Here is a 19987-nt window from a genome sequence, read left to right as displayed (position 1 = left end):
ATGAGGTCGATCAGAAAATCGTTTTCGTTAAGGTTAAGCGTGCAATCTTTAATTACCGAGTTTATTAAAACAGTTTCGCCATTAGCCAATTCAACTGAAAAATCTTCTTTTAAGTTATCGCGCGGTCGCGCAAGCTTCCGCTCAAAGGCGCGAGAGATAAAACTTCGATTGGCGCCAGTATCAAAAAGCATAGATGCATAAAATCCGTTAAGCAAAAATGTACCATTAACTACGTCGTTATTCGCTTGCGCTTGGTGCGCGGTTATGTTAAAAGCTCGGCCACGCGTCACTTGGTTCGAAATTTGGTTCACCGGATTCGCTTGAGTAATCTGAACTTGTAGCCTTGGGCACGCGTTCCGGAAATGACTTGGATCACCGCAGTTAAAGCACGATCTGGGTCGTGGGTTTTGGTAAGTTGGCTGTGGGTTCTGCGGGTAGGCTGGTGGTGTTGGCGCAATCGGATTGGAGGGAGGGGTTCTACAGTACTCAACGGAGTGACCTACGCGGCCACATCGGTTACATTGTCGACACGGGACTTGAGGTGGGTGATGAAGTCTACAGGTTGGGCAAAAGGGTTGGTTTCCTGTGTAAGGTTTCTTAGTTGGCGGGGCAGGAAGTGCTGGATTGGTTAAGGCATAGTTGTGGACTACAGGAGGTGCTGGGTAGGTTGACAGTGGGTTAGGCGCGTAAACTGGTTGATAAATTGGTTGCTGGACAATGGGCGGGTTGGTAAGCGCATAGGCTTGTCTGCGCCTACGTTTCTGGTTATGGTTTGAGGGTTCTGGTTTGGTTTCTTTTGGTTCAGGGACAGTCTTGGTGGGTTTGGTCTTCTCAGTTCCCCGCAGGAACAGGGTTCCTGCTCTGACATGGTTGTCGCTGAGCACAGCGGCCAATTCGATGGCGTCAGAGAGGGTTACTGGGTTTCTGGCCCATACAGAATCTTGAATTTCCATGGGGAGACCCCCAAGGAATTTCTCGATGGCTCGGCGGGAAGGGGTAACAAGGTGAGGGACCAGTAAGCTTAGCTCGTGGAAGCGCGTCGCGTACTCGCGCGCTTCACCGCTGTATTGCTTAAGATTCCAAAATTCCTCCTCCAGGCGCTTAACTTCGTTGGGAGGGCAGAATTCTCGCGTAAGAATTTCCTTGAATTCCTCCCATGTCATGCTAGAAGCAGCCTCTGCGCCACGCGCATGAGCTACTCCATTCCACCATGTAAGCGCTCTGGATTCCAGGACACTGGAAGCATATAGGGTTCGTCTGTCTGAGGGGCATTGGGTATGGAGGAAAGTGTTTTCAATCTTCTCAAGCCATTGGAGCATCACGGTGGCTCCTTCAAGACCTGTGAACTTCGGAGGGTTACCCGCATTAAAGGACTTAATGTTATAACTGGAGGTATTAGCATTGTTTTGGCTCAAAGCTTGGGCTATTGCGGCGGCCATTTCCTGGGAACGTTGCTGTCTACGCACGCGCGAGGCTTCTCTTCTCTGAAATCGGCGAGATAGCGGAGGCATTCTATAAAAGTTTTAATTTTAGTTAATATCTTGGTTTTTATCGCAAAGTTTAACTTTATAAAGCTTGGTTTCGCAGAGTTAGATACTATCAAAAGTTAACGTAAAATAAATGATCCTAAATGCAGACTTTAATAAAGGTAACAAATTCGAATCAAGAATCGGCAATTCATGTATCACCATGACTTTCCGAATTCCCAATTTAAAATGACTAGTAAACGAGTATTGGAGATTGACGATTCATGTATCACCATGACTTTTCAATCTTCAATATAAAACATACAAGAAAATGAGTATTGGAGGTTGACAATTCATGTATCACCATGACTTTTCAAGTCTCCAACCTCAGAACATAATCGTAAATGGAAATTGAAAATCAACTATTCATGTATCACCATGACTTTTCGGATTTTCAAACCCAACAAACGAATATGTAAGAAAAATCAATAAAATCGAAATTCAACAAAAATCGAAACATCGCGAAATAAAACATAAAATCATATACTGCGCAAGCGCGAGCATATTCATAAATAACGAGTAATTAACAATAAGCGCGCAAACATGAGATTTCTCTCATGCGCGAGAAGGGACTCTTAGGTATTCTAGGCCGTTACGTCTAACCACCTATCCTAAAGTCAACGAGCTCTGATACCAATCTGTAACACCCCGACCAAAGGCGGATTATACATCGGGGCGCCACATATTGCTTCATTACTCGCGACACTATTGGTGTCAATATTTATTAATACACATTTTATCGCGCACGCGCAGCGGGGAAAATAAAGAACATAAATCAAACATAAATCAATATATTATAAATTATAACATTCAAACAACATTAACTTGTCTTGATACATTTTAATTCTAGGTCCAAAAGTAAAAGCGTCCTACGTGTCCACAAGCTCCAAAACAGCTACTGCAAACCTGAACATGTGTTAAAATAAACGTCAAACACTTGCGTGTTGGTGAGAAATCAAGTTTAATAGATAATCATAGATAATCATAGTAAATCTGCACGCAACACGTGTATGTCTAGAGTTTAACAAGGGTGTAATCAGATTGTGATCAAGCCTAAGATAGTTCATAGATCATAGTTCAATCCATGCTCCCAATTGAGCATAAAAACGAGAAAACATCTGTGCAAGTGTAAACAAAGAAAACCGTAAACGATAGGTCTCCCGTGTTCAACTAATGGTACCAACGGAACTGCGGAATAGGCCGAACAAAGCGGTTAATGATACACACATACAAATAAACAGCCAAGTAAACGTCCTCAACACATGGGATACTGCGCGACTAAAGTTCATAAACAAGTTTAAGACTCAAGTTTTGTATGAACACATGAACATCCCAAAGCATTTAAAATAAAAAGGGATTAGATACGAGATAACTCACTTGATAAACGATGCGGTGTAAGATATGCAAGAATCAACTCTTAAACAAGCAAGGTTAACCTATAATTAAAGATTATTGTTTTAATGATTTGTTTCAAGTCTTGATTATAAGTTAGCATAATTAATAAGTAAATTATAATATATATTACCGGAAAAGCAGGAAGAACAAGGAGGAAGACGGAGGCAGAGAGGAAGACGGCAGAGAGAGCAAGGAGCAAGAGAACAGGAGAGATTAAGTGTTTTGTGTGTGATGTGTTAGGAAAAATAATGTTATTATTTATAGAGAAACCCTAGGGAACACAATCCCTAGAAAAAGGGGAAAAGATCTCAAAAAGTAAAAGATTCCAAAAGCAAAAGATATCAAAAGATATGGCAGCTGCAGGGGGCAAGATAAAGCTGACAGGGAACAGTAACAGGCATGGGCGGTTCAGATAAAGGTACTGGTCAAGCATGGCAAAAGCAGATCTCAAAAGATAATGTCAGTCACTTTTTCTACCAACCAATGGGGGTTGGTACGCATGCTGCGCCGAAAGTAACTATTCAGACATAAAGCAGATTAGGTCAACAGCTCAAAAGATAAGACAACACAAAAGCAAACGGCTAGATTTAAACAGAAGATACAAGGGTTAAGCGCGGGAAGGCTGAGTGCGCGAGCGCGAAGGCTGGCACAACAATCCTTAGCGCACTGCGGGAAGAATCACAAATCCTTAGCGTGCTGCGTGAAGAACAAGAATTCTAAGCGCATCGCGGGAAGAACATACATTCTTAGCGCATTGCGGGAAGAACATGCATTCTTAGCGCGCTGCGAGAAGAGTTCTCTTCACGCATCGCAGGAACAAGATGTCTTCACGCAGGCTTCCATGTAAGGAGTCTGGCGCGTGGAGCTGCAGACATCCTTAGGCGGGAAGAACCAAAGGACAAGCAAAGAGGAGGGAAACAAGGCGTAAGGGTGGGACGGCGACAAGAGGGAAAAGGTGGAAAGAGAGAAGGAAGAGGGACGGGACGGCGGAAAGAAAGAGAGAGAAAGAGGCGGGAAGGAAAATATATATTATTATTAAAAGTAAAATATAAGTATAAATATTAAATAATAAAAGAGAGAGATCGGGTCAGAGAAACGGGTACCTGGGTCGGGTCGGATCGGGGCAGATGTCACAGTTGCTGGGTTTCTGGCCCATACCGAATCTTGAATTTCCATGGGGAGTCCCCCAAGGAATTTCTCTATGGCTCGGCGGGAAGGGGTAACAAGGTGAGGGACAAGCAGGCTTAGTTCATGGAAGCGCGTAGCGTACTCGCGCGCTTCACCACTGTACTGCTTAAGATTCCAAAATTCCTCCTCCAGGCGCTTAACTTCGTTGGGAGGGCAGAATTCTCGCGTAAGAATTTCCTTGAATTCCTCCCAAAGCATGCTGGAAGCAGCTTCTGCGCCACGCGCATGAGCTACTCCATTCCACCATGTAAGCGCTCTAGATTCCAGGACACTGGAAGCATACAGGGTTCGTCTGTCTGAGGGGCATTGGGTATGGAGGAAAGTGTTTTCGATTTTCTCAAGCCACTGGAGCATCACGGTGGCTCCTTCAAGACCTGTGAACTTTGGGGGGTTACCCGCGTTAAAGGATTTAATGTTGTAACCGGAGGTATTGTTTTGGCTCAAGGCTTGGGCTATCGCGGCGGCCATTTCCTGGGAACGTTGCTGTCTACGCATGCGCGAGGCTTCTCTTCTCTGAAATCGGCGAGATAGCGGAGGCATTCTATAAAAATTTTAATTTTAGTTAATATCTTGGTTTTAGCGCAAAGTTTTAATCTTATAAAGCTTGGTTTCGCAGAGTTAGATACTATCAAAAGTTAAAGTAAAATAAATGACTTTAAATGCAGACTTAATTAAGGTAACAAATTCGAATCGAGAATCGACAATTCATGTATCACCATGATCTTCCAAATTCTCAATTTAAAATGACGAGTAAACGAGTATTGGAGATTGACGATTCATGTATCACCATGACTTTTCAATCCTCAATATAAAATATACAAGAAAATGAGTATTGGAGGTTGACAATTCATGTATCACCATGACTTTTCAAGTCTCCAACCTCAGAACATAATCGTAAATGGAAATTGAAAATCAACTATTCATGTATCACCATGACTTTTCGGATTTTCAAACCCAACAAACGAATATGTAAGAAAAATCAATAAAAATCGAAATTCAACAAAAATCGAAATATCGCGGAATAAAACATAAAATCATATACTGCGCAAGCGCGAGCATATTTATAAACAACGAGTAATTAACAATAAGCGCGCAAACATGAGATTTCTCTCATGCGCGAGAAGGGACTCTTAGGTATTCTAGGCCGTTACGTCTAACCACCTATCCTAAAGTCAACGAGCTCTGATACCAATCTGTAATACCCCGACCAAAGGCGGATTATACATCGGGGCGCCACATATTGTTTCATTACTCGTGACACTATTGGGTGTCAATATTTAATAAATACATTCATTCGCGCACGCGCAGGGTAAACACAAGATAACATAAAACATCATAAATCAATATATTATAAATCATAATATTCGAACAGCAAAAACTTGTCTTGATACATTTTAATCTAGGTCCAAAATAAAGAAAACTTCCTATGTGTCCACAAGCTCCAAAACAGCTACTGCAAACCTGAACATGTGTTAAAATAAACGTCAAACACTTGCGTGTTGGTGAGAAATCAAGTTTAATACAATACATAGATAACAATAAATCTGCGCGCAACACGTGTATGTCTGGTGTTTAACAAGGGTGCAATCAGATTGTGATCAAGCCTAGATAGATCATAGCTCATAGTTCATAGTTCAATCCGTGCTCCCAATTGAGCACAAAAACGAGAAAACATCTGTGCAAGTGTAAACAAAGAAAACCGTAAACGATAGGTCTCCCGTGTTCATCTAATGGATCCATGAAAACTTCGGAATAGGCCGAACAAAGCGGTTAATGATACACACATACAAATAAACAGCCAAGTAAACGTCCTCAACACATGGGATACTGCGCGACTAAAGTTCATAAACAAGTTTAAGACTCAAGTTTGTACGAACACATGAACATCCCAAAACATTAAAAATAAAAAGGGATTAGGTACGAGATTACTCACTTGATAAACGATGCGGTGTAAGATAAAGCAAGAACCAACTTTAAACAAGCACAAGTTAACCTATAAACAAGATTATTGTTTTAATGATTTGTTTTAAGTCTTGATTATAAGTTAGCATAATTAATAAGTAAATTATTATATATAATATATTACCGGAAAAGCAGGGTAGAACAGGGAGGAAGACGGAGGCAGAGAGGAAGACGGCAGAGAGAGCAAGGAGCAAGAGAACAGGAGAGATTAAGTGTTTTGTGTGTGTAGTGTTATGAAAATATTATTATTATTTATAGGAAAACCCTAGGAGACATAATCCCTAGAAAAGGGGAAAGGATTTTTAACAGGATCAGCAAAAGATATCAAAAAGCATAAGAATCCAAAAGCAAAAGATATCAAAAGATATGGCAGCTGCAGGGAGCAAGATAAAGCTGTCAGGGAACAGTAAAAAGGCATGGGCGGATCAGATAAAGGTACAGGTCAAGCATGGCAAAAGCAGATCTCAAAAGATTATGTCAGTCACTTTATCTGCCAACCAATGGGGTTGGTGCGCATGCTGCGCCGAAAGTAACTTTTCAGACATAAAGCAGATTAGGTCAACAGCTCAAAAGATAAGACAACTCAAAAGCAACGGCTAGATTAAACAGAAGAAAACTCAAAGGGGTTTAGCGCGAGAAGGCTAAGGCGCGAAGGCAAAAGTGCGCGAGCGCGAAGGCAGACAGAACTAACCTTAACGCGTCGCGGAAAGAACTACATTTCTAAGCGCGCCGCGGGAAGAATCACATTTCTTAGCGCGCCGCGGGAGGAACTAAAATTCCTAGCGCGTCGCGGGAAGAACTATAATTCTTCGCGCGTCGAGGGATGAACTACGATCCTTAGCGCGCTGCGAGAAGAACTACAAATCCTTAGCGCGTCGCGGGAAGAACTACCGTCCTTCGCGCGCTGCGAGAAGAATTACAATTCTTAGCGCGCTGCGAGAAGAGTTCGTCTCGCGTATCGCTGAAACAGGTGGTCTTCACGCAGGATTCCTTGTAAGGGAGTCTGGCGCGTGGAGCTGCGCAGACAACCTTAGGCGGGAAGGAACAAAGGACAAGCAAAGAGTTAGAAGAAAAAGAGGGAAACAAGGCGTAAGGGCGGGACGGCGACAAGAGGGAAAAGAAGGCGGAAAGAGAGAAGAAGAGGGACGGGACGGCGGAAAGAAAGAGAGAGAAAGAGGCGGGAAGGAAAAGTATATTATTATTAAAAGTAAAATATAAGTATAAATAAATACTAAATCATAAAAGAAAGAGATCGGGTCAGAGAAACGGGTACCTGGGTCGGGTCGGATCGGGGCAGATGTCACATTAACATATTGATATTTAGGCCCCAGTACGTTTAAAACTCTTTAAACGAAAAAGGTTTCGTTTATTGTTACGCTATAAGTTTAAACGCAATCGTTAACATCAAAACGAGCATCGTAGCATCCGTTAAACCGGAAAAGATTTATAAAACACTTATATGACATGTTCTAAGCAATCCGTAAAAATATTTTTGGATTTTTACAACGAGTCAGTACGTTTTTCTTATTTTACAAAAATATGCTGAAAAACACTCGTTTTCGCGCTGTTTTTCGCACTCGAACTAGTTTTCTTGCGAAAAACCGAATCCGGATTAAATTTTGGACCGATATTTACGCATGGCACGGAAACCGAGGCATTAATGGGCCGAAATAAGGCCCAATGGGCCCCTTTATGGGCCGACCACAAAAAATGGGGTGGGACCCCTTGTATAAGGCTTGTTATACAAGCTTGTTACTTGATATTTTCACACAAACTTCAACGTAGATAAGAAATCACAGCTGAGTTCATCATTATCCAGCCAAAACCCTAAAGGTAGTCTTCAAATTTTCATACATTTCATACTTGATTAACAAAGTTTAAGCATGAAAAATTAAGTCTTGTTTAGTTTTAAACATGTTTAACCATTCAAAAATCATAAAAATCAATTAAAATTATGTTTTGATGTTAAACATGTTTACAAACCAGGAACATATACTTTTTTGGTCACAAACGCGGATTAGAACATGAATACAACGTTTTTCCGGTTTGAAAGTTCGGTTTGAACCCAAAACCGAAACCCTAATTATCAAGGCTGTTACATGGATGATTTATGCTTGGTTTGATGTTATATGATATGTAGATACACTGAGTTTGCAACCCGAGACCCGGAAAGTCGTTTAAGCTAGCAAAACTCATCGAAAACCGACAAGGTAAACCCGTAACACTCGTTTAGGGGTTGTATAGTATTAGGTTGTGACGTGCTTTTTTTTAGCTTTTGAAAATTTTCATGGACATTAGGGATCATTTAAATGAGTCCCTGTTCAAATTTGGTAATTTTTCGATAAACGGAGAATATTTGGCGAATTTATTACCGTTTATTCGGGAAAAATAGGTAAACTTCATGAAAAATTATGAAATTTGGTTTGGAACCCATAAATGATATATTAAGATCACTGGTAAAGTTTGAGAACATTTGGAGATTTCTAAGTATTAATTGTGCAATTGTGTTTTAACCGAGTTTTAATAGCCGAAAAATGCGCAAAAAGAAATTTTTGCCAAAGATTTAGATTCTAGAGATTTTTCTATGTAATGATATTTAGATTACTTGGAAAAATTATCAGATTTTTCGGATATCGTTTGGTATAAACGGGCTATTTATTACTCAATTATAGCACATTAAATGAATTTTTATAAATAGATAATTAATCATAAAATTTCTAAAAATATTTTTATAAAATTATCCAGATTTTAATTTATTTTTACAAAAATTTCCATAATTTATATATGAGTACATAATTAGTTATGATTAATCAAAGATTTAAACTATATTTGTTTTAACGAAACCGACAGTTTCGTGTTTAACGAACTGACTGGTATGTCAAAATTTTAAAAGTGGTCAAATATCATAATTTTAGATGAATTTGATAAAAACTATTTTTTTACGAGAATTCCGAACAATTCGGATGGATTGTACGCGTTTTGTATAATCAAATCCGTGTGAAAACGGAAACGAACCCTGCGATCAAACCAGATATGGAAACTTCAAAATTCTTTCATAAATTAAATCATTTTATCAATTAATATGTTTACTTAAGTTTATGTGATCATACCTAATCCCGAAACGCATAAACGATAAACTTGGCTAGGCCTGGGAAACGGTGAAACTGAGCCAAATCTGGTTTTGAAAATTTCATAGTGTACAACGTCACAATCTGAGACTATGGTCATGTTATGGGCCTAACAACTATAACCAGACTAGTTATACAGCCCAATTTGGTTTAAACATTGTACTAGTATTAACAGTACGATACCGATTATAGGATACGAGTTATAATCGAGGCATAACACTTATTGACGTATATTTCCTGCTCAAACTACGATAAGGTGAGTTTCACGACCCCACTTTCTAAACTGTTTTACGAACTTTTGGGGTGGAAAGCATGTTTACATATACTTATATACTTGAAAACGTGTGGTGATGTGAATTATCTAAGTACTAACACTTGAAAGTCCCCACAAACACAAGTGATTAACTTCGTGCCAGTGACGTGTGGATAGTACTATCGGTTTGACAAACCCAACTGAAGGCGCCGGTGGGGTATGCCGGATATACTTGTTTACGCAGTTTCACATTGTCATTTATACTTATTACATTCTGCTATGTGGTGTTAGACATAGTACATACTTGGAGCAAAGTGGCTGTTAAATGCCAACGGGAGTACATGGGCAAGGGTGGCCATGCAGTGCGAGCTGTCTTGGGTTCAGTTGTGGCTTAGTATAATACATCATACACATACTTATATACATACGTATTGTGAACTTTACGAACTTGTATACTGATTTTGTTCGTACTCGTGAAACTTGAAACTCACCAACTAGACGTAGTTGACCCGTTTTAACATGCTTTTCAGGTAAGCCGAAGTTGGAATGATTTGCTTACGTGCTTGGTGTTAGAAGGAAAGTTGAATAGCTGTGAATAGATGCAAATACGTAGTAATGAATAAGAAGCCCGTGAACTGGTTATGTGATTTTCATCTAGTTTGTAAACTTAGTACCTACCAATGTAATATGATGTAAATTAGTTTGTTGAATTTCTTTATAAACAATGTGGTTGATACCAGTGTTATCTGTTACATTCCCGTATTACGCTTCCGCAACTACCTAGTCGGGGTGTGACAGATATGTATACCTAGATTTACTGAATATAGGTATGAGTATTTTTTGGTACAAGTACGGGTACATATACGAGTATTACGGGTACTGGTACCCGTTTAGAACATGTAGGGGTTTTTATTAGGATTCTAGCATTCATAACTTAACTTTCAAGAGGGATTTTCAAAACATAATATTATTAGTTGAATAACTACATTCTCAATCTATATGTGTGTATTTATATATCGTGTATTCGTATATTTTTATTTCGTGTATGTGTAATTGTGTATATCATTAAATAAAATGTATTAATTTTCTATCTTGTTTTTCTGTATAAATTAAGAAAGCAATAAACAAAAGAAAAGGAAAAGAAAATGGATCATATATTATGGTTGATTTGTTTCATTTTTAGTTTTGGTATTATATTTTGGTTGCGGTCTTAAGGTTCTCGTTATGTATTACAGTTTTGGTATTATAGATAATTAATTGTCGGTATAGTACCTTTACTTAGTTTAGTGGAGATTAAAAAAAGAACAAAGGGGTACCAAAGCGAGTATCGTATCAAAATACTTGTACACGTACCATATAATTTGGGTAGGGGTATGGGTACCAGGATTTACTGATTTTAAGTACGGGTACAGGTACGGATAAATGTACGGGTACGGTCCCGATCTCATCCCTACATATAACTGGTTCTTTAAACTCGTACGTCGTGCGAGGACACACTGAAACTTGGTTGGTACTGATTTGGTTCGTTATGGTACTGTCACTCCTGCAGTAAACAATGTAACATGTTTAGTTTAGCATTGCAAGAATACTATAGCTAAAACTCTGCAATTTTAAAAATAATTTAGTTAAATAATGAACTAACTAAACAAGTTTGCTTCACTCACCATGATAACGGATGTGCGTAAATAAACAAAAACGGCTTTAATAATTTTATATCAAAATGTTGATAAATATATTTTCTGAACGCCAAAATTTACCAAAATTAATTTAAATTCTTATTTTATTTTAACTAAATTGTTAAGTGAGGGCATGACGTGAATTGTTAGGTGAGTGAAATTCTCAACTTAGCAAACTTGGTAAAGATATGAAAAGTTTCGCTTTCTACAAGTTTCGATCTCGTGTTGCAACTTTAGTGGGCGTGAGCCTTAACCACCAGATTAAGGATGAGCTTGGGACATTAATTGTACCCGTATAAAAAATCAATAAAAACATGCACGAATACTCGTACCAAAATTTTCGGTATGGTACGGGTATTGGGACGACACCCGTTTTTATACCACTTATTTTTTTTTATTTCCAAATCTTCGACGATCTTGAAACTGGTACCAGAGTTACAGCCTAAATTTGTCCGAGTATCGGTACTTGCACAGGTACGTGACGGGTACCAAATTAGTACAAGTACCAAATTGGTCGCTGATTTAATGTAAGATAGTATTGAAGAATCCTAATTCGGTCGCCGTTTTTAAGTGATTTGTTTGTTTGTTTGAGTCTTGAATGTTATATTATATAATATCGAAGAAACGTTTGATATTTGTTCAATAATAACATGGTTGAGGAATTTATTTTATATATTAAATATGAAGATTCTCATTTAAACCCTTATATATTAAAAACATGTACAAAATAGCAAACATACCCGACTATACATGTACCGAAATTCAACAAAAGTGAGTACCAATACCCTTACCGAATAAGCTAAATCGGTACGGGTACACCCCTCGCTCACTGAATTCACATTGACTTACAACCGTATTGTTCGGGTTTTACTAATCGAATACACGTTAATCTAACAAATCTAACCGACACCGATAGAAATTAACTTTCGCACCTCTATAAAATCCGTCTCCGAATCCCCGTAACCTCCATTCCAAACCCTAATTTTGACTCCGACGGAATTCGATCCCAACAATCGCCATGGATTTCGACGAGTACGAGTACTTGGAGAAGACCGTCGCCACTCCTACCAACGGCAACGACTCTCCGCTCAAATCCGATAAGACCGAGAAGGCTTTCCGCCGTAAGGAAAGAGACACAGACGCTGCCGAAGAAGACGAACGAATCGTAGAAGAAACTCGCAAAAGTAAGAAATCCAGAGAAGACGAAGATAACAACGGCCGTCGCAGACGTGACCGTGACCGTGACCGTGACCGTGACCGTGAGGATAAGAGGTCTGAGCGTCACAGAAGTAGCGGTAGAGATGATGAGGATAGAGAAAAAGATAGAGATCGAAGGAGAAGCAGCAGAGACAGGGAGAGAGATAGGAGTTCCAGAGACAGAGAGAAGAGGGATAGGGACAGGGAGAGAGAAAGAGAGAAGGAGAGGGAGAGGTCGAGAAGGAGCCGGAGTCACTCGAGGCTCGAGCGAGAGCGCGAGAAGGAGTTGCTTAGGGAACAGGAAAGAGAACTTGAAGCTAGGGAAAGCAGCAGGTGACCAAATGTTTATATATTTATTTATAACTGATTCAGCTTTCATATTGCATATTTGATTATTTTCCTGTTGTGTTTTATGCAAATTTGGTTCTCATAGGATGAGGTTAGGGACTAGTGATTAATTGGATTCGAATTTGTATGTAGTTTTTGAAATATACAATAGATACCAAGTTATATATATACATTCTTCGGTTTTGACCAAATGGTGATTAATCGGTGACTACTTGGTGGGGTAGGGACCGGCGATTAATTTGAGCTTAGGAGGGATTTTTACAACCATGAGGTTTGCTGATTTAGTGTTAAGGTCATTCCATTGGTAGTTAGTAACTTAGCATACCATTGCATCAGCTATATCTCTGCATTCAGAGTTAGGGTTTATGTTTATAAAGTCTATGCTCAGTGAAATTGATGAATGAAAAAGAAAGTGGAAAATTGTTTTGTTTATTGAGGTTGTGTAAAAACAGTAGTTATTAAAAACCCTCGTACTTGGGGCTCAGTTTCCAGGTGAGGCCCGATATGTGTGCTAATACTATTAGGCATGAGCGTAAACGTGAGAAGGAGTTGCTTAGAGAACAGGAAAGGGAACTTGAAGCTAGGGAAGACAGGTGATCATATGTTTGTTATAATTGATTCAGCTTTTATATTGCATATTTTTCAGTTGTGTTTAATGGCTTTATGCATACTTGCTTCACAGATTGATAGGTTGAGAATTAAGAATCCTTTCATTTATCGTTACTAACTTAGTATGCCATTTCATTATATATATCTGTGCATTCAGAGTTAGTGTTTATGTTTATAAAACAGAGGTTGTGTAAAAACACGCGCTTCTTGCGCCTGGGCCTATTTTGAAGACGAGGCCCAATATATGAGCTTCTTGTTGCTAGATCCCTGCTTCTTGAAGTTGATGACACCTCTATTGTATTGATGACGGATCAAGAACAATGATCATTTGAATCTATACTATTTATTACTTTTAATTTTTTTTACATGTTTTGATCATTTAGGTATTTGAACTTTTGGTACTTTGCTTGGAACATTTTGTTATTCATGTTTTGGAATTAAATTTCAATCTTGACTCTTTTAGAACTTTTGGTACTACTTAGATGATATTAAATGTTATATAATAATTTTTGTTTATTTTATGTGAAGAATAGGATTATATTTTTATTACATAATATCTTTGAACTTTTTATTTAGACTCTTACTTTTTTGCGCCTAGGCCCCTGGTGAGGCCTGTGTGTCTAGCGTCTTTGATAGCTATGGTAAAAACTATGTAGTTTAGCTACTTAACAATCCAATCCAAGTATGTAGCATCTAACTTGGGTTGAAATCGTAGATGGAATATTTGCACATACTAATGACATTGCGGAAACCTCTTCATGGCTTCATTGAAGAAAGTGCTTTCCCACAATTTGAGTCTCATAAGGTCTGTCGGTTTTTCATATATAATATATTTGGCATCCAAGATTAATGGCATTAAGGTTACTTGTAAGCTGAGATGTTAACAGTTGATGTATTGTGTGTTTAGGTGGGCAATGCATATGGTGCCGTGTCTGCTTATAAAGTTTTGGTTCTCTACGAAGACATTATTGATATAAATCCATTATTAGTTCCTGGCTTTGAAAATATGGATAAAAAATATGCAATATGAACCTGTTAACACCGTTTGTTGTTGAATTTTCTTCACTGTGATTGACGTAAGTTGTTTACATTGCAGGAGATTGAAAGATAAGAAGGAATTGGCTGAACCTGAAGCTGATCCAGAGAGAGACCAAAGGACAGTTTTTGCTTACCAGGTAGATGAATTATGTCTGATGTGAGCTATTTCACACTTTAATATAATATTAATCACTCTATAAACCTGTTGTTTGCAGATGCCACTGAAGGCAACTGAATGGGATGTGTATGAGTTCTTCTCAAAAGCAGGAAAGGTAACCACAATATCGAGATTACCTTGTTGACATGTTTTTGTTTGTTTCTTGTTACACTGCAAATGTCATTATTAAGTTTCCACAATAGGTTTTACATTTACATCTAGTGAATGGTCGATCTATATATATTAACCAGGTTACATAATGCTCATAAAAAAACCATCGTAGGTTGCAATTCTAGCTCTATCACCTGATTGATTTTACACATTATGATTACTTTTATTGAGATACGTCTCCTTCCTGTTGCAGTAAATGCTCCTCTGACTTCAGTTCAACTAGTATATTGACTTTACATCTGTTCCAACATTCTATTATAGTGGGGTGAGTGAATTTTTATGGACATGTTAGTTGATGATCTTGTGAGCACCCCTAAGTGTGTGGTAAAAATATATATACCGTGGTCATTCATGATGGCATATTATGAGTAGTGTTTTCTTGAACTATGTCATGATGCCCATTGTTTTATTTTGGCAGGTGAGAGATGTGCGTCTCATCATGGATAGGAATTCACGAAGGTCAAAAGGAGTTGGGTTAGTGTCTCTGTTTTACTTTTTTTTAAGGTTATTAACTTATTATTATTATCTCATGCAAGTAAATCTGTGTGAAAAACGCCCAGCAAGGCTAAGCAAACATCACCTCATCTAATTTATTAGTGGAATGGTTTATTCAGTGTCTCTGTGTTTTTGTTTTAAAACTTGAAAACTATTTTTTTGCAAACGGGTGATACGTAAGTGGTTTGCGCACCTTCATCTCTCGCCTTAAGAGGGCCGCGGGCCTTCTGAAACACATCATTAGTTTTTAAAGCATCTGTATTCTGCAGTATACCAGTTATACACTGAAAGCAGTTTCTACACTATATTGTCTAAATTTGTCCAAAAGACGTTCTCATATGTTTACACTAACTAATTTGATGTGATGAATAGCAACAGCGAACTTGCACTGAATTTAGTGAGCACTGTTTATTTTGCTAATACTGAAAAACCTTTTGAATTAATTCACCTACATTATACAGTTTTCTCATTAATATTTTGAAAGGACCTGATACTGATGTAGGATATTCCATGATTTAATATTTGTTTATGAATATTATATAAGCCTTTACAATTTAGTACTAATTTTAAACAACCAAAAAGCATGTTAAGTTAGATTATAATGGTTGATCTATATTATCTTATCATGTATCGCAAATTATTGAAAATTTTAATGTTACATGTTGGAGCAAAAATAAATTATTTTATGCATGTTCTAAAAAAATATTCTTTTTTGCACCTGTTTTGTGTGAGATTCTACTTATTTTGGTGTGCAAATTGGAAATGCATCAACAAATAACATAATTTGGAAGGCAATTACTTTAGTTTTTGTTTGTGTTACTTTCTACAAAGTTTCTCTGTCCATGAGGCAATAAGCATAATATATTTCAAAGAAGTTATGCTTAATCTTTGTCCATCTAATTCAGTTTGTATGATTATTTAAAACTGCAGGTATATCGAATTTTATGATGCAATGTCTGTGCCAATGGCCATTGCTATGTCTGGTCAACTGCTTCTTGGACAGCCTGTAATGGTCAAACCTTCAGAGGCTGAAAAGAATCTTGTGCAGTCCAATGCTTCAGCTGGTGGAGCAGGTGGTATTGCTGGACCCTATGGTGCAGTTGAGCGCAAGCTTTATGTGGGAAATTTGCATTTCAACATGACTGAACAGCAACTTAAAGAGGTGCAATTTTTAGCTCTTTCATTCGGTTAATAATTTTGTGATGTTATCTATGTATTTCTTGTTGCCTTTAGAATTTAATTCTTGAATTTTTATTATGATATTTAGATTTTTGAATCCTTTGGCCCAGTAGAGCTGGTGCAATTGCCAACGGATCTTGAGACCGGACAATGTAAAGGTTTCGGGTTTGTTCAGGTGGGTGTTTCAGTTTTAAACTATTTTGTTTTTACTCGTTGGCTTATGTTTATATTCAACACACCAACGCATAACCTGTTTATTTTTATTCAAGTTTTCACAACTGGAGCATGCAAAGGCCGCCGTTAGTCTGAATGGGAAACTTGAAATTGCTGGGCGGACAATTAAGGTGAAACTTTATGCTTATGTTGTTTTTTGACTGGTATATGTAAACGTTCGACCTTTTGAGGTTTATACAAGCTTTGCATTATACAATTTGTTGTTTGTTTTTTGTAGGTATCTTCAGTTACTGACCATGTTGTGACACAAGACTCGGGAACTAAAGCATCAGATTTTGATGACGATGATGGTGGTTATTTGGTGAGTCCACTGTCTTTATGTGTGTGCATGTATATATGTATGTATGCATGTAAATGATGTTAACTGTTTTTGTTTTGTTTTTTGCAGGCTTTAAATGCTCAATCAAGAGTTCAGCTTATGGCGAAGTTGGATCGCAGTGGTATTGCTTCGGGGTAGGTTCAGGCTTTAGCGTTGTGTATTGTGCACTTAATTTAGCAACTATATTGCATCTCAATGTTACATTTCTTTATATATTTGTTGATTATTCTTGCAGTCTACCTGGGACTCTTGGAGTTGGGGCACCTTTAGTGAACGGATCTGGTTCAATCCTAGATGGTGGTTTACCGAGTAATGGTTTACCTCCAGTCCCTGTTCCAGGTTTAGCCCAAATGGTTCCAGTCACTGCTTTAGAGCCTATTGGGACCCCAAGCGAGTGTCTCCTTTTGAAGAATATGTTTGATCCTGCTACCGAGGTTTGTATAAAATCTTTGTTCTTGTATTCAAGGGTAGGTCGGCTGGATTGGTTGACCCAAAACTTTGTCTAAAAACACTTGAAGATACACTTGTGTAGAAAGTTTATGTTTTCTCATATTTATTTAAACTAGGGATGAGCTCGGTAACGCTTCCGAAGGCAATAATTTGGGAAAATACCCATACCACACCGACCCCGAAACCTCAAAAAGTCGGTACCGGTACCTGGTGTAATATTCTCATCCCTAAATTCTAAACTAGATGGATTAAAACTATACTTGTTTTTTTAAGTAATTTTTCTTATTTACTTGTTTCGTTGGCTAGAGATGAAAACCATGAAACATAAACCCAAAGCAACCCTTAGACGACATTTGATTTAATATTATTCCTCCATTTTTTTTAACTCTTCATGTACTTTTTTGCAGACTGAACCCGACTTTGATTTGGACATGAAAGAAGATGTTGGTGAAGAATGTTCTAAATTTGGAAGAGTGAAGCATATATATGTTGACAAGTATGTGTGGTCTCATTATCTTGTTTTTTTTATGACCTTGTTTGTTACTTGGGGGGGGGGGGGGGGTTTGGGTTAGCTTTTAAAAAAACTTCAAAATGAATATTTGCTTATTCATTTTTGAAAAGCAAAAGCACTTTTGAAAATATTCATCTTGAAGCTTTTGGAGGAGTTTTGCTATACACCTTTTGCTTTTCAAAAATCAAATAAGCAAGTTTGAAAAGCTCACCCAAACACCCCCTTATTACTTTGCTGTTCAAAAGTTAGGTTATTATTTATTATTAATCTACATTTGACTAACAGGCAGAGTGCGGGTTATGTATATCTGCGGTTTGAAAGTGTTGAGGCAGCCTCACGAGCTCAACAGGGTATGCATAAGAGATGGTTTGCTGGCAAAATGATATCAGCCATTTTCTTGGTAAGTAACTCTATAATTTGTGTACAGTTATTTGTTTAATTAAAGGATCATATATTATTCTGGTAAAACTGATTGCGTTCAATTTTTAAAATCTTTGCGCTTGCTAAGTCGAGTGTTGGTAGAATGGTCTGCTGACATCTTTTTGTTAATAAGATACTAACTTGCATCTATCTTTCAAAAATTAAAACCCAAACATTCTGCTAAAAGTTAGATTTTTGATCAGTCTTATGAGAAGCTAGCCTCTTAATGTGGTCTGCAAAAGAATATGTTTGTATATTTAACGTTAACCTAACAAATGAATTAACACGAACACATAAACCAACATATTTTTCTTGTTCGTGTTCGTTTATCAAGGACATGAAGTTGTTTCTGTTTGATACTATGCTTATTTTGATTATCTCATGAGTTCTAACTTTAACTTATTGGTATGAATTTCAGCAACCGTACGAGTATGATGCCAAGTTTAAAGGTGTAGTTTGAAGATGTTGGCCAGATAAATCGAGCTGCTATCTCATTACCAGCTATCTTGTTTTTAGTTTTTCATTGTATGAAATTTATGGTATAACATCTAATGTTGATGCATTTTATGTTAAGGTTTAATATTTAATTAGAAGAAATCTTATTTGAATGATATTTTTTGACGCTCAACTCTCTTACCAGACTTGTTCACAAGTCGAATCGAGCCAAATTAGGTTTGGTTGATGATATACTTGGTTTATATATAAACCAAGCTGAGCAGGCTTGTTTTTGGCCGAGCCAATTCTTAGTAATCTATTGTTTAGGGATTGGGTTATTTGAACTGATGAAAGTATGTTAAAAATAACGTTCTCTGTGGTTTATGGCTTAAAACTTAGGTTATTATAGAATCCTCTCATAAAAGACCACTACGACCTATTCATATAATAATGATGAAAATTATTCGTCAGAAGATCGTCTAAACTTAGATATAAAAGTTAAATAGCAAGATCTTCTCCAACTTTGCATGCATAATGTGAATCTTACATTATTCATTAAATATGATTTACCATAAACTACTTCACACGCACATGATAATGTCATCAAAAATGGTTTATTGGAGAGTTTAAGGAAAAGATTCTCTCAGAAGCACAACTACTATGATGGGCAAATTGATTTACTCAATGGACGTTTATTGTTAAATACATTAAAGGGAAAAATAATATCCTAGCTTACTCCTTGTCAAGATCAAAGGAGTACAAGCCAAAAGTCTATAAATAGAGTCTCAAATGATACAACACTAAACACATCAGACACCCTCACATTCTACTAGCTATATTCATGATGAATAACCCTGGACCATCCAGCTCCCCAAACCCACTTGTCGAAGAAATCAAAGCCAAAAGCGTTCCTAAAGAGATGGTATACGAGCAGAGAAAAAATATAAATTTACGTCTCTTGAAATATAAAATATACACGTCGCTAGAGAATAACCTTTTTACACCTATCATATGATAAGGGTTGAGTTATAATAAGAAGATTAGTTTTTGTAGGAAGTATATGAAATAATCTTGTCCATTCATTTTAGACTTGAGTGGTTGTGATTAGCTTAGAGAGAAAATCAAGTGTAAATTAAGGGTAAGGGCATAACAGGGATAACACATTTGTTGACTTTCTCTCTCCACATGCAAGACACATGTTAAATTCCCCCATCATTTTAAAACGTCCATAACTTTTTTATACGACATTTTTTTAAAAACAGTTTCACCTTAATAACGAGTGTTTTTTTCTTTTAT

The 19987-nt window shown here is 37.5% G+C and overlaps 1 protein-coding gene across 7 annotated transcripts; it reads left to right on the top strand.

Annotated features, from left to right (window-relative positions):
* The first annotated feature begins 12085 nt into the window (after positions 1–12085).
* On the top strand, positions 12086–18857 carry LOC143537550 (uncharacterized). Of its 7 annotated transcripts, none has more exons than XM_077031299.1 (14): positions 12086–12592; positions 13231–13266; positions 14379–14457; positions 14536–14592; positions 15067–15122; positions 16074–16305; positions 16411–16497; positions 16592–16666; positions 16774–16857; positions 16945–17009; positions 17111–17309; positions 17733–17821; positions 18122–18236; positions 18675–18857. In XM_077031299.1, exons 1-14 carry the CDS (start codon positions 12147–12149, stop codon positions 18714–18716), a joined length of 1662 nt encoding a protein of 553 aa, XP_076887414.1. In that variant the 5' UTR covers positions 12086–12146; the 3' UTR covers positions 18717–18857. The 7 variants fall into 7 exon arrangements, with proteins under 7 accessions (XP_076887414.1, XP_076887415.1, XP_076887412.1 ...); XM_077031300.1 differs by having other exon boundaries at positions 12086–12658; positions 13198–13266; XM_077031297.1 differs by lacking the exon at positions 13231–13266 and having other exon boundaries at positions 12086–12658; positions 14382–14457.
* The last annotated feature ends 1130 nt before the right edge of the window (positions 18858–19987 follow it).

The sequence above is a fragment of the Bidens hawaiensis genome, unplaced genomic scaffold, assembly GCF_021521415.1.
Source record: "Bidens hawaiensis isolate Kalapana, Puna unplaced genomic scaffold, B.hawaiensis_p1.1 tig00011228_1, whole genome shotgun sequence".
In the NCBI taxonomy this organism is placed as follows: domain Eukaryota; kingdom Viridiplantae; phylum Streptophyta; class Magnoliopsida; order Asterales; family Asteraceae; genus Bidens; species Bidens hawaiensis.
Note: the sequence above shows the minus strand (reverse complement) of the source record. Positions and strands in the feature narration are given on the sequence as shown.

Excerpts from the sequence above, each read along its gene's own strand:
- LOC143537550 (XM_077031300.1), top strand. The coding sequence starts at position 12,147 with ATGGATTTCGACGAGTACGAGTACTTGGAGAAGACCGTCGCCACTCCT. Across the intron at positions 12,659-13,197 it reads GAAGCTAGGGAAAGCAGCAG|GCATGAGCGTAAACGTGAGA; the intron begins GTGACCAAATGT and ends TAATACTATTAG. Across the intron at positions 16,858-16,944 it reads ACGATGATGGTGGTTATTTG|GCTTTAAATGCTCAATCAAG; the intron begins GTGAGTCCACTG and ends TGTTTTTTGCAG.